Here is a 15,354-nt window from a genome sequence, read left to right as displayed (position 1 = left end):
ATATATATAATTTAAGTCAATAACAAGCATTCAACCACCTGTTCAAACAAGGCCTGTGAGTGTTCTTTCACTGTTAGCTAAGACACCAGTTTGCAATGTAGTCCAGTCACTTCATTAATGAACCTGAGGATTGCACGGATTGATCAACATAAAATTTGTGCTTCACATCTCCACCTCTGTCCATATGCATGTTTCCTCTCTCTCTTTTTCTCTCCCACCCATATGAGCTCTTAATGTCTCTCTCTCTCACACAGCCAAGTCATTTGAAAGGGTAAAATAATGAATTAATTTAAATAATAATAAAAGGATAAAAAACAAATAATATCCCCAACGCAAATACTGATGACACATATATCCTGTAAGAAAAGGGAAATATATATTTAAACTCAATTTTATTAACTCACCCTCACTTTTTATTGATCCTATTTCTTCCACATGAGCTGCACTATTAACTGTGTGTAATTTACATACTAACTCCTACAGCTACAAATGGGAGAATTTCACTGACAATGTTTAGTGTAAATGGCCAATACGTCAACTACAAGAAAATACAATAAAATCTTGTTTGTGGTGCTTCAATGTTTACATGTCTGGGAGGCAGCAATCGATCTCACTACTGTGACTGAAGACATTGAAGACACCACTAGAACTACAACCTGGACTCTGAGCAGCCTCAGGACAAGAAAAAAGCCAGACGGGGTCAGCTCTAGAAGAGGCACTGTCATTCTTTAAACACAGCATGTTTGCCCTTTGCAATTAAAAGCTCATGTACCCCCACAGGCAACATGATGTGTACTAACTTTTATTACTAATCACTCTCTGCATGAAGATGGAGGGAAGCAGAAAGGAAGACAAAAAAGAAAACAGACAAGCAATCACCTAGCTGAAGTAATAAGTTCGGGTCCAGTGATTTCCTTAAATGAAAAAATAAATGTGCCTCCGCCTCTCACGGCTCCTGTCCATGACTCCTATTTTGGCAGATTGTGACAAAAGAGGAAAGGAGCCAAGCACCAGCCTTTTACCTCAGAGAAGTCATGGGGGAGAAGGACAGTGAGGCAATGTAGATCTGTAGTCAGTGTGGTCCCCTGATGTACTGAGACAGGATAATGTGTCTACTTCCTTGAATAATAACTTCACAATGCTTGGTCATTCACTTCCATTCTCACTGAGGCAAACAATCCCAGCCTATATTGCATTGCATGTGATTGCTTGAGCAATATTGTAATAAAGTTTAATTTCCTCCATAAAGATGCTCGAGGTCATAGAATCTCATAAAGACAGATGCTAAAATTTGAGACCTGTTTCACCAGCCTGAGCCATATCATCACAGCCCATATCAAATGTCCAGCTGAGCAAACGAAGAGATATGGAATATGGGTACGTGATAAGGAAGACCAAGCACAGTAGGGCACTCCCTATCTACAGTGCCATTAATCTGTGATTAGGGGACTTAAGAGGGATTTATGGCAGAGATAAGAGCAGAGGGCGTGTCCCTTGGGGTAGCCAGGCGGAGGCTGGAGCCACGCCTGCTCGGGACGGTGCCTGCCAATAAATGACTGAAAGAAAAAGAAAAGGCACCCTTTTCTGTTGAATTAGAGAAGATAACGGCAAAAGAGGGCAAAGATAAGCAGGAGAAGCAGAGGTAGACGGAAACAGAGAGAAAAGGCAAAGTACCGTACTCCTACTGATCAGATGACATTAACAGGAAAAGTGAAACTGAATCTTTTACCGTTTCCACATCAGGATCCCACCCTGGAAGGCGGCGCATGAATGACTTTGCCAGTTGCATCAGATCAGACCTGTTTTTAATGTTACACAAGGCTATCACTTACACTCCTAAGAGGCAGGATTAGAGCCCTGTGTGTGAGTGTGTGTGGGGACCCAGAGGTGGGGATATGGAGGGGGATGATGGATATCTTTATGGCCTCTTTCTTTCCTCATCTCTTTGTCTCCGTTTACCAAACACAACGGAGTATAGTTACCTCGCTGATACTTCAACAGCACTTGAGAGCAGATAAATATTAAAAATTAGTACCATCATCCAATTTTGTGCTGTTTTAATTAAAGAACACCTGACTCGCACTACCTGAGAGGTTTTAAACAACACTGTGGCCCAACACGACACTATTTGACTGTTTATCTGTAAGTCTACATGCTCAGAGATGACTACAATGCTCCTATTGATATCTGAATGCACTGTGGCTTCTGCAGACTGAAACGCAAACATGACACAAAGCTCCTTTGTTATTATTAAGGCCAAGACATTGAACAAGGTCATGACCACAGTCAGATTTATTCAATCATTACAATAATAATTAAATTAATTTCAAACGATAGAATGGCTGATACAGAGGAAAGGTAACACTGGTTAAAAGTAAGACCAAGCGTCTCATTATTATCACTGTTTTTGTCTTTGATCATCCTAATAGTCTTTTGTCATATAAAGGGTGACAAATCTGCGAACAGTACCATAAACAAGCAGCACACCCTCTTGTGTCTACAGGACCACAAGTTACCAGCATAAGCTCTGGGGCTTTAGTATAATCACAATTGCTCATCAGGATGGGATTCAACAAACGCCCCATCGGCCCAGAGCAGCAGCCCCAGGTCCTGGCTCTGTCAGCTGGGGACCACATCCTTGGCTGTCCCCTGGCAATGCAGGCCAGGCCGGGAATGAGACAGCCCCAGAAGAGTGCTCCTTTGGGACGCTGGGGTCCATCCTGCTCTGGGGCCCCCCGTCTGAAGCTATGACAATAGGAGCAGTATTTCCACTTCTGCTCCAGGCATTTCCCAAATGCGCCTGACACATTTGGAAAACACCAGGCATGATCCCAAGTCTGATAAAGAAGTGTTGATGCTCATGAAACACCTCTTAAATCAACTAACGACAACAAGGAAATCTTTGTTTCGTCTGTCTCTAAAAACTCTTTGTTTTTTTTCTGTAAGCTCATGGATAAAAGTTTTGGAAGGAAACTCCATATACAAAGGTGGTTTATTTATTAATAATACAAATAAAGCTTTCTTCTCGCAATTTAAATAGCCATAGTATGTTATGTTATATATCGTCAACAACTTAACAACAGGGAGTAACTGTGAAAAGACAAGACGAGGGGAAAAGCGCTATACAATAATGAATTTCAACATAAACCCAAGGGACACAATTGTGGATGAGTTGGACTTCCTCCTGATGCCAAGCTGCTCCAGTGAGCGTCATTAGACACAAATAAAAGCTGTCAAACTCTGCAGAAGGCCACGAGGGCACAATTCATTCCTGCAGGATAAATGTAGTTCCTATGCTTTATTATATCCATTCGCTCAGACAAGGAGGAAATCTGTAGTGGAAAAGACTGGAATGCTTGTTAGGAAGCTGCCTGTCATATTGGCTTTAGATACCATGCAGGCAAATGGGCTGAGCAGAGCAGGATGGATGCAAAGAGTCAGTCGGTCTTTAAGCGTATATGTCAGACTGTCTAGTATCTATCTATCTATCTATCTATCTATCAATCCATTCATGGTGTGCATGTGTGTGTGACTTTGAGCAGGCTCACAGACTCCTGCAGTCGACCCTGCATATTCACAGAAAAGATCTAAGAAGAAAAGCCAGCCTGCATTTCTCATGAAAGTACTCCAACACGGGTGTCAGGGATGTCATTCCTTCAGAAGAGCAGAGATCCCAGGAAAAGAGCTGTAATTAATATGTGACAGGCTCAGACCCTCTATTAGACGGCATCTGTATGCGACGCAGTCAAGGTCCGGAGCATGGGAGGGATTACGGAAAAAAGAAACGCAAGGGAGTATGAGTGGGCAATTACTTCTTGTTTTTGTTTTCCAGCATTGCCTGTTTTTAATGAGGTTTGACCAGTGCGTTCTCAGTGATACATCAAAGCAGCCTGCAACAGCAGGATAGCAGAAGCAAGGGTAATTGAATATGCTGGTACATTTATTTCCCAACAGGGGACGGCGGGTGTCTCGCTGCTAACTTCTTGCATGAGCTCCTGGACTTGAAATCCTCAAGAGTTTAATAAATTGGATTCCAGCAAAAGCATTCTTTAGTATTTAAAAAACCAAATGTATAATTGAAAGCACAGATTATGAACATGCTTTTAATATATGTATGGTTATATTGCACACTATGTGGTGCAATAATAGTTGAATGTGAACACTGCTGCAGGGTTAATGTAAACAAAACAGCATGCTTAATTTAATTCAAAATCTGCTGTCTGCTCAGTTTTGTGTTTATGCCAATGTGGTGCAGTGGTCTGCTCTTTCCAAGGTGACTCTCTGGAGTTGATTTCTGTTCCTGGGACTGGCCATAAGGGGACTGGTATAGGTGGAAAGGGGTTAGAAAGGCAAGGGGAGGGGCTGGTGAGCAGTGAGGAGGAGGAAGGACCAGCACACTCAGCTGGCACAGTCCAGTCACAGGGAGTATGGCATTTGGGCTCCTTGCCAAGAAAAAGAGCAGCTCTGAAGAGATGCCAAAGTGAATCTGTGCAGGCATGGCCAAAAAGCACCTAATGCTTTTTAAATGTTATTTAGTTGATGGCAGCGGCTGATACAGGCCCACTGTTGGACCAGTGTTATATTACAGTCCCTGAGAGCAGAGCTGATGACCTTATGTAGGCTATTCTAAATGTTCGGCCAAACACATTCACAGGCAAATCTCAGACAGCTGGGTGTTGAAAGGGAATTTCAGTTACAGCATTCAGACGAGGGTACGACGGTAATGTCTAAGTGCAGAAACCTGGCACATTTCCCTATGGTGCCCTTTAGGTTAAAAGGGTAAGCATAGAGCACATAGCATTGAACTGTCAATGTGAGAAAGCTTGTGCATGTGCATGCATATACGTGAAAGTTGTTCATACACTGTAGCTGTGGATTCAAGGTATTATTAAAGTGAAACGTGGCTCCCAGAGGCATAGCGTAGGTTAAGACTCAGTGGAGCCAGTTTCTCATGTGGCAGGATCCCAGAGACACCAGCACGAGCCTGCTGAGTGGGGCATGGCCTGAGTCCAAATGGACTACAAATGGAACACAAATCGCCCCAAACTGTTCAAAACCTGGCCTGGAAAAATGAGAGTGGGATGTAAGGCATGCTATGTGATGCACAGTAAATATTTGGTCAAAATTAATGAAGGGGCAAAGTCTGCCAGGGAGCCTTTTTCAAGATGTCCATGGAGGGGAGACTGTGCCCAGTCTGGCATTAAAATTAAATTTCCTTCTGCAGACAACTGCTCACTGGCCTGTCTGCTTTCCAGCACCCACTTACCACGTCCTCTCCTCAAAACACACACCAACTGTCCAGGTACACACTGTTTCTGATCAAATACTGTTTTCTTTTCATGCTATAACAAAACATGACTTGATCATAAATGTATCCCAGTTCCTTAATTCCCATCTGTCCCAGTTTTCTACACCTGCCAGTAGAAATACTGTCTGAAAAAAAAACTGTCTTCTTCCAGAGTTGGAGACGGAGGGCGAAATCAGATCTGTGCAAGACAGCTGTGATGACAAATGCAAGAGACAAAATATCCCTATCACCAACAGCCTTTTCAAACTGTTTTGTAAGCAGAAACAACCACCCGGAGGATATCTTTTCTTCTTTCCTCTGACACTGTGTTACATTGATTTTTCCACTGTCTCTCTTAAAAAATGATCTGGGATGCAGCTAATTCTATATATGGTTTGAAAAGCATCATTTATGCTTTATTAGTACCTTCAAGAGCGGTGTAGTCTGCCATTGCATACTAAAAGGGAGGAAATATAACATGAGTACAAATACAAAGCCCATGTGTGCAAGTGGTTTCTGAGTATAAAGCAAATGCAAAAAAAGGAGGCATAAGCTCAATTCAATCAAAATCAAAGAGTAAAGAATACATTTTGAATGACTGTGGTGCTGGCTATCCAAGAAAAGGATGCAAATACACCTCAAGATGTCGAAAAGTTGCTCGTCATTATCATTAAAGCATTAAGCAGAGGTGGAGAATGAAGTGAATACCATGCAGTGAACAGGGGACATAATAAGTGAAGGATAAACACTGGCTGTCAGCACTGAATGTCAGAATCACAACAGTCAAGTAGGACAGCATTTATCACAGGGAACCTTCAGTCATTTTGCAACAATGTCTCCTGAGCCAAAAAAGGTGAGATTGCTGAAGTGCATGTATGGAAATAAAGGTGAGGCTCTAAACCAAAGTGCACTTTTAATAATTTGAACTATGAAGCTTCTGATTAAGACTTGGTGACAGACACGCAGTCAAATGCAAAAGCAACCTTGTGCTTAAAGCCTGAAGAACCTGTCTTTCACCCGATGACTACCATTGTTATTCAATTAGAGCTTTCACTGTATAAGCAAGGAGAAGGGACGTGGGAGGGAGAGAAAGTGAGTGCAGAGGAGGGAGACTGATATGGTCCAAGGAGGACTGATAAATAGCTCTGCAAGTATTTAAAAACTGAAGAGTATAGCTTAAAAGATTTCTATAAAGGTGAGAATCCTGAGGCTCTCCGTACACGTCAAAAGTGTCATTCCCGTTCAAAGGTTAGCATAGCCTTTGCACTTTTTACAAACATAAAGAGGCACCACACACACATTATCAACAGCAAAGGATTTGGGACTGTTTAGGATTATTGTGCTCATTTCAATGGTGACATCAGATTTAAAGAAAATGTCACCAATTTCGGAAAAGTAAGTAAGCCTCATAATAGATCAGGATTAAAGTTAATCTCCCAACTCAGTGAGACTGTGTATCTACAGGCTGGAAATTCACCCAGTTATTTGAATCCTCCTCACTATGGTTACAGCTGAATGGTGGGAGCGGCTCAAAAAGCAGTCCTATAATAATGAATTTCAAGGTCACCTTCTCATTAATTATGTTTTCCAGCACTTCCTCTTAAACAGAGCACACCCCTCCTACTTTTATCACTGTGACAGAATTACCCCCCTGGAGCTCGTACGGAAAGTTACCGATACAGCTCATGATGAGAGTGGATTTTAAAGCTCAATCTCACAATGTGTGAATTGTGCTGTGTAGATTATGTTTCAAGTTTTGAAATCAACTGAAAATAATATTTGACAGAGGGGGAGAACTCTGTCACCAGAGGGAACCTTGATGGTGTAGCTAAGAGGGGGAGGGACCAAAGACATTAATCAACTAATTAGCAGTCTCTCTTTTAACTACTAATTCAATCTATTCCTCTCAGCCTTTTTAATGGTATTTTCCCCTGTCAGTTATAACCAAAGAGAGGTTTAGCATTTCAAAAGTGTATCCAGGCCTTGCAATGAGAGGGTAATAGAATGGTCACAGAGGCTGGGAGGAGGCCTGAGCTCAGGGAGAGAGAAAGAAAAGAAGGATAGTGGGGAAAGGCTGTCTTCAATGCAACCTCTCAGTCTCCCCAGTGGAGAAAATGAAAGGAAGGGAGGTCTGGGCCTTTTTAAAATGCACAAAGTAGAACACCCCACGGTAGCATGTCTTCTCCACCACAGCAAACGCCAGGCCCAGGGCAAGCCTCCTGGGAGTTCCTGAGTATGCAGAATTTAGGTACATGAGGTATGCTACACCAAACCCTCCACACTGACGCTTTGTGCCAGGATCGTTTATTTACTCAGCACTTTCAGAAATTAACCTCACACTTCCCCAGATATTTACCTTTAAAAGAAAAAAAAAATGCCACCAGTGCCCTTGCCTCACAGTTTTTCACCACTATCGCCCTAATCAGCACATTCTATGCCATGAGGGACCAGTAGGAAGGAGCCAGATCAAGAGTATTCCCAGAGCTGGCATATCATGGTATGTTTGACTGCTCCGTCCTCCCCTTCGTCCTCCGTTCTTCGCCGCCCCCCCACCCCCTTCCACACCCTGGGGTAGCCTTTGTGTTGCCGCACACCCCCCTTACACTCCTCACACACACCCTGAGTCCCTTGTGAACCATTCTCCTCCCCTCCTCCATGCCTTACAATCACCCTGTTAAGGCGACACAATGTGGCCTCCCCATCCCCACAGGCTTTTTTCTGCGTGTCGGCCTGCTTTATTTAAGAAGGGCTCTGCACTGACCAGCCACCAAAAAAGGCAAGTCTTAAAAAATTGGGACAAAACAAAAAAATGCGGGGGATGGGTAAGAGGATGAAGAGATTCCTTAAGCTTCCTCTCGCCACTCCACACACACACACACACACACACACACACACACACACTCCCCACCTCTCCTCTCAGTCCTTCCGTTTCGCTCACATCTATATTAGTGGAGTCATGGGGAAACTAATCCACAGCGATGCTCAAGTAAACATGCATATAAAATGTAGAATCAAACGCAGATTAGCGTTACATAATATGCTCATGCATTACTATATCTGTAATACAAACTCTCTGCATTTTTCATAACAGGAAGCAAAGCGTGGCATTTGTGAACCGAGACATAAACCAGACAACACCTTTCAACCTATAGGGACATGTCATTTATAACTTCAGCACAGACTGGCAACAGGGAATGTTTGTCCTCCATGTCGGAACAAGATGCATTTACTATCCTGACTGACCCATGAGTCTAATATCCTGGACACAGCCGACCGCAGACTAAAAAGCTTATATGAAGTTATGTTCCACAGTATTCTTAGTGTAGACGGCTTAACTTTGTCTGGCTATACATTTTTAGAGCTTATACTGACGGACAATTTAACAAAATGATACTTGCTAAGTAAGTCATAACAACATTATCAGCAAGCCATAGGCGTAAGTCTCCCCAGTTTTGACTGTCTAAACTGAAGCCTGGTGAGACATGGCAGTTAATTCCTGTGGAATTTGAAATACCGCGAGGGTGACACACGGGGTATTGGAATGTATTCCAAGTTTTACAGAATTATCTAAATCCTCTGATTCTCTGTGCAGACAGGCGTATCAGTCAAGATGCAGTCACTACGAATTACAAACTGTTGACGTCAGATGGATCTATTAATTAATCCAATTAAGGGGTGCCTTTAGGTCATTAAAGGAAGAGCAGTTGAGGGTAAAGCAGATCATTAAGAGTCTCCGCCTAATTATTTGCCCTGAAACAAACTGATTTGAAATGTTTATACAGTCAGTCATTAACGACTTAGTCCCAGTTCTCATGAGCAGGAAGAGGACACGGGCTGCCCTCCCACATTCCTCCATGTGGTTTCACTAAGCCAAAGTCGACCTAATCCTGGATCTTAGGGTGTAAAACCCTGCTTGATTTGGATTAGGATCAGATTAATGTGTATTAGAGGAAATTATAGAGATATAGCTTTATGGACAATGTCACCTCACATAGGTGTGAGATTTGTCAACTCAGGGAAAGAGGCAACACAACAGAACAGAGACTCTCCTCCTTTAAGATTCTCAAGTCACCTCACACAGCACCAGTTCAGAGGGTTAAACTGTGAATAACAACATTATTTTTGGGCTACTTGGAATACCAGATACCTTATTTCACAAAACTGATAAAAATAAGTCAGTAACTGCGGAAGATGATGAAGGGAGGGGTTGGCTTTAATGAGTATGTTTCCAGGCTGTGTGAAAGGTAATCGTAAGGAGACAGGAGACAAAGATGGGTCTCACCTGTGCTCTCTGGCCATTAATTGGCCCTGCAGCCTGCTGTGTCCTGTCACATCGTCATGATGTAGGAGGTGGAGGGGCTCTGCAATTTATCAGCACTTACGAGTCAATTTGTCAAGACCTCAACGGCTAGGTGCTGCTGGGGCTGGGCCTGATTACCAGGGCACCACTCCCACAGCCCATATTTTTATCGACACTAGCACATACACTTCTACAAACTGCTATGCTTGGATAGAATCATCCAAAGAGCTTGCAACACATGGATGCATATTTTTTTTAGAAAAGAGGTCTGACATTTGCAGTGAAATTAGATCCCGCCTGTTACTATAAACCATTTTAACAGCCCCTATCTCCCCAAAGTAATCCAGAGTGTGAAAAGTCACCTCTTGCCCTCATCTGAATGGTACCTCAGAGGTGAGCAAAAGGTCTGACGAGCACTTGGAGAGGAGATAACAACGGTTTAGAGTATGGCAGGAGGACAGATCGCCTGATAACAGGGTGAGACACGATAGATGGAGGTATCAATTTACAACCTTCAGACAGGGAAAGGCAGCAATAGGCAAGTCACCAAGAATCTGACAAGGGGCAAAGGTCATCTCTCTCCCTGTATTATATATATACAAATAGTATAAAATTATTTTCCTTCAACCAGGCCAGCAATGTGAAAATAATCTTAATATTATCCACATTTATGTTACTAAACACCATTAAGAATTTACTATAAGGAGATCTGATACTTTCCCTGCACTAGAATGAAGTTGTTAATTCTCCAATTAGCAGCAAATATGATTTTTTTTTTTTTTCCTGGCAAGTGGCGTGTAATCCAATTTTCCTGACACTAGTGTCTAATCCAAGACCAATCCTTTGAGTATCTGCTGTCCAGGCCATCTCTATTAGCAGGCCCTATTCTCACGCCTCTCACCAGAAAACATCCCCAGACATCTCCACAGCTCGGCGTAATTGGAAACCCTGGTGTCTGGTGGTCTTTCTCACAGGACCGGACCATTAGCGGCTCAAACCAGGCTCAGGATCTGGCCGAGGGTGGAGCACACTGAGCCACCACCTAGCCTTAAACGCTCACCTCTGACCCTACTTCCTGTTTAGGTGCTACAGTGTTTCCTCAAACGACTGCGGTGTCACAGGCTTTCCCAATCACCACATCTCTGCCTCTTCACAGAAAACAAAGACCCAATTCAGGAAATGAATCAGAAAACATGATTAACATGTGAATGCGGATGATGAAATTCTGCAGAAACACACTTCCTCAAAAACTTGACAAACATGCCGAGCCACATAATTAAGATTTTTCACTTTGAGAATGACTGAAATCCCTCATGCAGATGGACTTTTAGGGACATCTAGAAAAAGACAGAGTTGCGACAAGTAAGCAACCAAATGGCTTCTTGAGTTTAAATGTTAAAACTCATGCGCTTTTACTTTGGGAATTATATAGGTGTGTTTACGCTACAAGAAACAGTAGATGGCCTGGTACAGGAGGTTTATTAGGAGTATTATATAAATAAATGAACTACCTTATGAATGATTTTTGTCTCAAACTGTTCTCTTTTTTTGAATACAGATTTTGCACAAAGTCTTCCTTTGTGGAAAATTCCCCACAAGCTCCCATTCAGGATGCACTTTTCCTAATGTCTTCTAATGGGGTAGCAGGCATTTGCTTCCATAAAACTCAGAATCAACTGACCTGGAAAACCACAGCTATAATGGTCCAGGACCTCTATAGAGACCTCCATGTGATGGGTGAGAAGGAATAATGCGTAATATATTAAGAAAAAATACAACTGGACTGGAAGACAAAGACAGCTGAAGCCAATCTGTTGAAGCTCTGCATAAACTGCATAAATACCAGAAAGCTGAATTAGCACAACAAGAAAAAAATACAAGGGCAGGCATTTGATCTGCTGCAGATTTCCATTTTAAATACATAAATAAAATGTTGTACTCAGCAGTAATAAGCAGAATCACAACATACATGGAAACATAGAGTCCGCAGGGGCTCGAGCCGTCTGCATGAAGGATGATAGCTGCTCTCTGCACTCATCTCACATGGCTTCAGCACTTTGCGTATGACTTTTTGTGCACTCAGCTCTTAAAAGTTAGATGACCCCTTTACCCTGACAGATTTTAGAAATTGCACTGCTGTGTGTGTCAACGTTGACTTCTTCGTTTCAAAGCATGAAGCTCAAAATGCACCAGAGGCATCACACCAAGGCCTAAAACAAACTGTTTGACAAAAGTCCAATGTTCAAAATGGGTTTTCTTGTGGTTGGGAAAGTATGTGTCTACATTTGCTCTGCCACAACCCAACTATTTTTCATTGAGGGGCCAAAATGCATTTGGTCATACATTTTGATACCTTATTGAATGATTTGAAGTGTACTGTAGCCTAACAGAATGACTATAAAGCCTGTGGCTTCACATGTAATTAACAACCCTTTTTTTTTGTCCTGACTTTTTTTTAAATAAAAAGCAAACAAATGTAATCTGAATAATGATCACCGGCTTACCTGAGCACACATGGAGAATTCCTAACAGAAATACAAATCCAATAGAAGTTGAAGACATAATTCAACGTCTCTCTATGAGAAATGTGCTTGTGTAATCCAAATTATTCAAAAAGCAATTTAGGCATCCACTCCTTCATGTCAAACTGCAAAACAAAATCTCAGAAGCCACAGTTTGAAAATGTTCCAGCCAGAGTTTGGTTTCTGAGTACAAACAGCAGTATGTAACAGTACGAAAGCAGTTTATCAAGAGCTCGCTTCTTGTTATGGTCGAAAAGACGGCTTCAAAAGATGGGAAAAAATATACAAAACAGTCCCAAACAGCACGAAATCTCAACACATGCACCGTTTCAGTAGTTCAGCTGAACTCAATGATGGCATGTATTAGAAATGTAAGGAAAAAAATCTGATCTGCAGAGAAGTAGGGGAGCTCTGTCCTTTCACTGAATTCATCCCGTTACTGCCGTGCGCTCAGAGCAGTTAGGCGATCTCATTCAAATCATTTAGTTCCTTTGTGCAAAAAAAAAGGTCAAATGAAGAAATCCGTCGTGACTTAAAGTTGAGAGAAAAGTGAGTAAAATAACGCGAGCGGTCGCTGTAGTCCTCGCTAAAAGGCTCTGTCCTTGCAGTCACATTATTTCAGTCCAATTCAGAATCTGTCACTTGAGATCGGAAACTTCGCGAGTTAGTCCTGTCCTCCCTCATCCACTGGATCCAGACGGAAGATCAGTGCAACTTTTCCATCACTTTTCCCCCGTTTCTCCTGTGCTGCAACTGCGCTCGACCGTCGTGCAAGTCGCACACCCCGAACATCAGGCGTCAGGGGGGGGAATACGGATTCATATTCACAGCATTTCATTCAAGGAAAGCGGAATGCCTCGTCAATTGGTACGCGCCTTTCTACCCCCTCCATAGACCCAACAATGTTTCCCAGAGAAGAAATTTAACCTCTTCCCGCCTGGATCCCACCGAGCAGCGCGGTTACACGGCGCACACTGGCAGGCTACTGTATTTTCTTTAACTAAGTCCAACAATAAGAGAAAGCTTATAAAACTATTCGGACATGTTGTTTTTATTCCTTCTGCGGTTCATGACTAAAAACATATGTAACCACCAAATTTCATTAATATGCCTAAGGGGACTAAACAGAATGCTTTTGGAACTCAATAGCCTGGTTATTATATAAAGGTTCTGAAATACTTTAAGGTTTTGTTTTGTCTCCTGTGGTTTCAGAGTCCATTACTGCAAATTTATGAACAATATTAGCTAGTGAATTATAGTTTTTATCCTTCTGAAATGTATTACAGGATGAAACTCATGAGAGGTACAAACATGATATATTGCATAGGTGGACTAATTTTATTTGAACACATTTTGTTTTAAATGTAAAACCTTAAACCTCTATATGCAGGCCTTTATTGCCCACACTGGAATGAGAACTTAATTCTGATTCTGTAAGATAACCATATAATTGTATGTAAATGTGAGTCAAAAGAAGCAACCAAAAGTCAATGCTCATCAGTGCACTATGACAGCATATGGTAAACTCAAATCTGCACTGACGATCTTTCTGCTCATCCGTGTCCCCAATTTAACATTTTCCCCCAATGTGACATAAACTTGGGACTCACCCACACAAGAAATATGTTTCTCATCTCATTTCAGTTCAGACTTCAGTGAACCAGACTTTCTCTGCAGTGGTGTGATAAATTTAGCCAAGAGCTTGCTTTTTCTTTGAACCTTTTAGTCACGACCAACTTTAAACACAGAGCATAGCTTTTAGATCTGGAAAGTATCAGTTAGAACTATATATGTAAGTTATCTTGCTTTAAATGATGTCAAATGACTAAAAAAAAAAGAAGTGGAGCTGAAAGACCTTCACATTTCCACAGTTCTCAGCTCAGCTCAAAACGTCTACGTTGGCTCCACTGAATATTTGTAACTAAACAGCGCCCTCCAGTGAAGGCTGCCCGAACCTGTTTTCATCAAGAACGTGTTAGTTGACGCTTCAAGTTCAGATGTTCCAAATACTTAAATGAAGATTCAGTTTTGTATGCTGACCAGTGGAGAATCATTACATTTATTCTTTGATGACACTCATTTACAGTGAAAGGCATAATGAGTTTGACTAATCAGTGCTGAATGAAGGTTCTTTTTTCTTCATTTTTACTTCTAATTAGATGCAATATTCATTTTCACCGGAGTGAAATTTACCTCTCTAAGCTTTTTTCAACAGAACCACAACAAGACTCCATTTCGCACATTTTACAGTAAAAAGTACAAATGCACAGATTTCAAACACGATAATTAAACAAACACAATCAATCATATTCTCACACATATGAAAACGTCAAGATTTGCATCTTATCAATAGTCGGTAAAGAGGTTGATCATCAAAATCATGCTGTTAATCAACAGTCATGCAGCTGTTTGCCCCCAAAACTTAAATCTATGTTAACCTTTGGGTCCCCTTCAGTGACCTTTGCATGTCTTTATACACACGTTTGAGACAATTCTGTATGCTGAATGTTACCCAACTGACATATTTAAAAGTCTTCTCTGAGCATGTTTTCATTTCTCATTCATCAATGTGTGTATTTTATTGAAGTTTTACACACTCCATTCTCACTTGCTTCTCATGCGCCCTGTTTTCCTGAAAGCTCTGAAGCCCTGGATTGGTGAAGTGGCTGTTCACCTGAATACCACAGACTGAATAGTAAAATTTCCTCCAGCCAGCAGCAGGGAACTGTAACATAGAAACAATTATGAGCAAACACCTCACTTAGACCCACCAGGGAAGGGGAAGTGGGGGTGTCTGGAAGGGCTGATTGCTACAAGAGGATGTGAGTATTTCAGATTTTTGATGTAGCCCAGCAAAGGAAAAAAAAAATGCCCAAAAAAAAGGTGGCTCACAAAACAGACACTGTTATCATGGATCACCGGTGCTCTTCCCTCTCTGTTACTCACATTGACTGCAAATTACAGAATATTATGAAAGGAATGTGCAACATGTAGAGAAAGACCCTGATAATTGTTATTTTACTGGTATAATTGCACTGTTGGATTTCAAAGAACATCCACATCCTAAAAATATCCATATGCTTAGACTATTCTGCCCATAGACCCACCTGAATCAATCACCACAGTTTCACAGTATAATGTTGCATCAAATCTTTTTGTATTCAGGTTTGATCTCACTTTTCTCTGTGGTTGTCAAAAGAAGAAAAAAATCTCACACTATGTATAAGGCTGTCTGTCCTCTCTCT

The 15,354-nt window shown here is 41.7% G+C and overlaps 1 protein-coding gene across 7 annotated transcripts in view; it reads right to left on the bottom strand.

Annotated features, from left to right (window-relative positions):
- robo1 (roundabout, axon guidance receptor, homolog 1 (Drosophila)) overlaps positions 1-15,354 on the bottom strand; it is a 290,091-nt gene that overhangs the window by 110,426 nt on the left and 164,311 nt on the right. Inside the window, exon 1 of one of the 7 annotated variants that reach the window (XM_046389561.1) lies at positions 12,092-13,025. The exons of 5 other annotated variants lie outside the window; for them this stretch is intronic. In XM_046389561.1, coding sequence (XP_046245517.1) covers positions 12,092-12,149 — 58 coding nt within the window. In that variant the 5' untranslated portion in view covers positions 12,150-13,025. Of the gene's footprint in view, positions 1-11,556; positions 12,004-12,091; positions 13,026-15,354 lie in introns of those variants that run through there. One more of the 7 variants, XM_046389562.1, reaches the window with a different exon arrangement.

Source organism: Scatophagus argus, chromosome 5, assembly GCF_020382885.2.
Source record: "Scatophagus argus isolate fScaArg1 chromosome 5, fScaArg1.pri, whole genome shotgun sequence".
Taxonomy (NCBI): Eukaryota; Metazoa; Chordata; class Actinopteri; family Scatophagidae; genus Scatophagus; species Scatophagus argus.
Note: the sequence above shows the minus strand (reverse complement) of the source record. Positions and strands in the feature narration are given on the sequence as shown.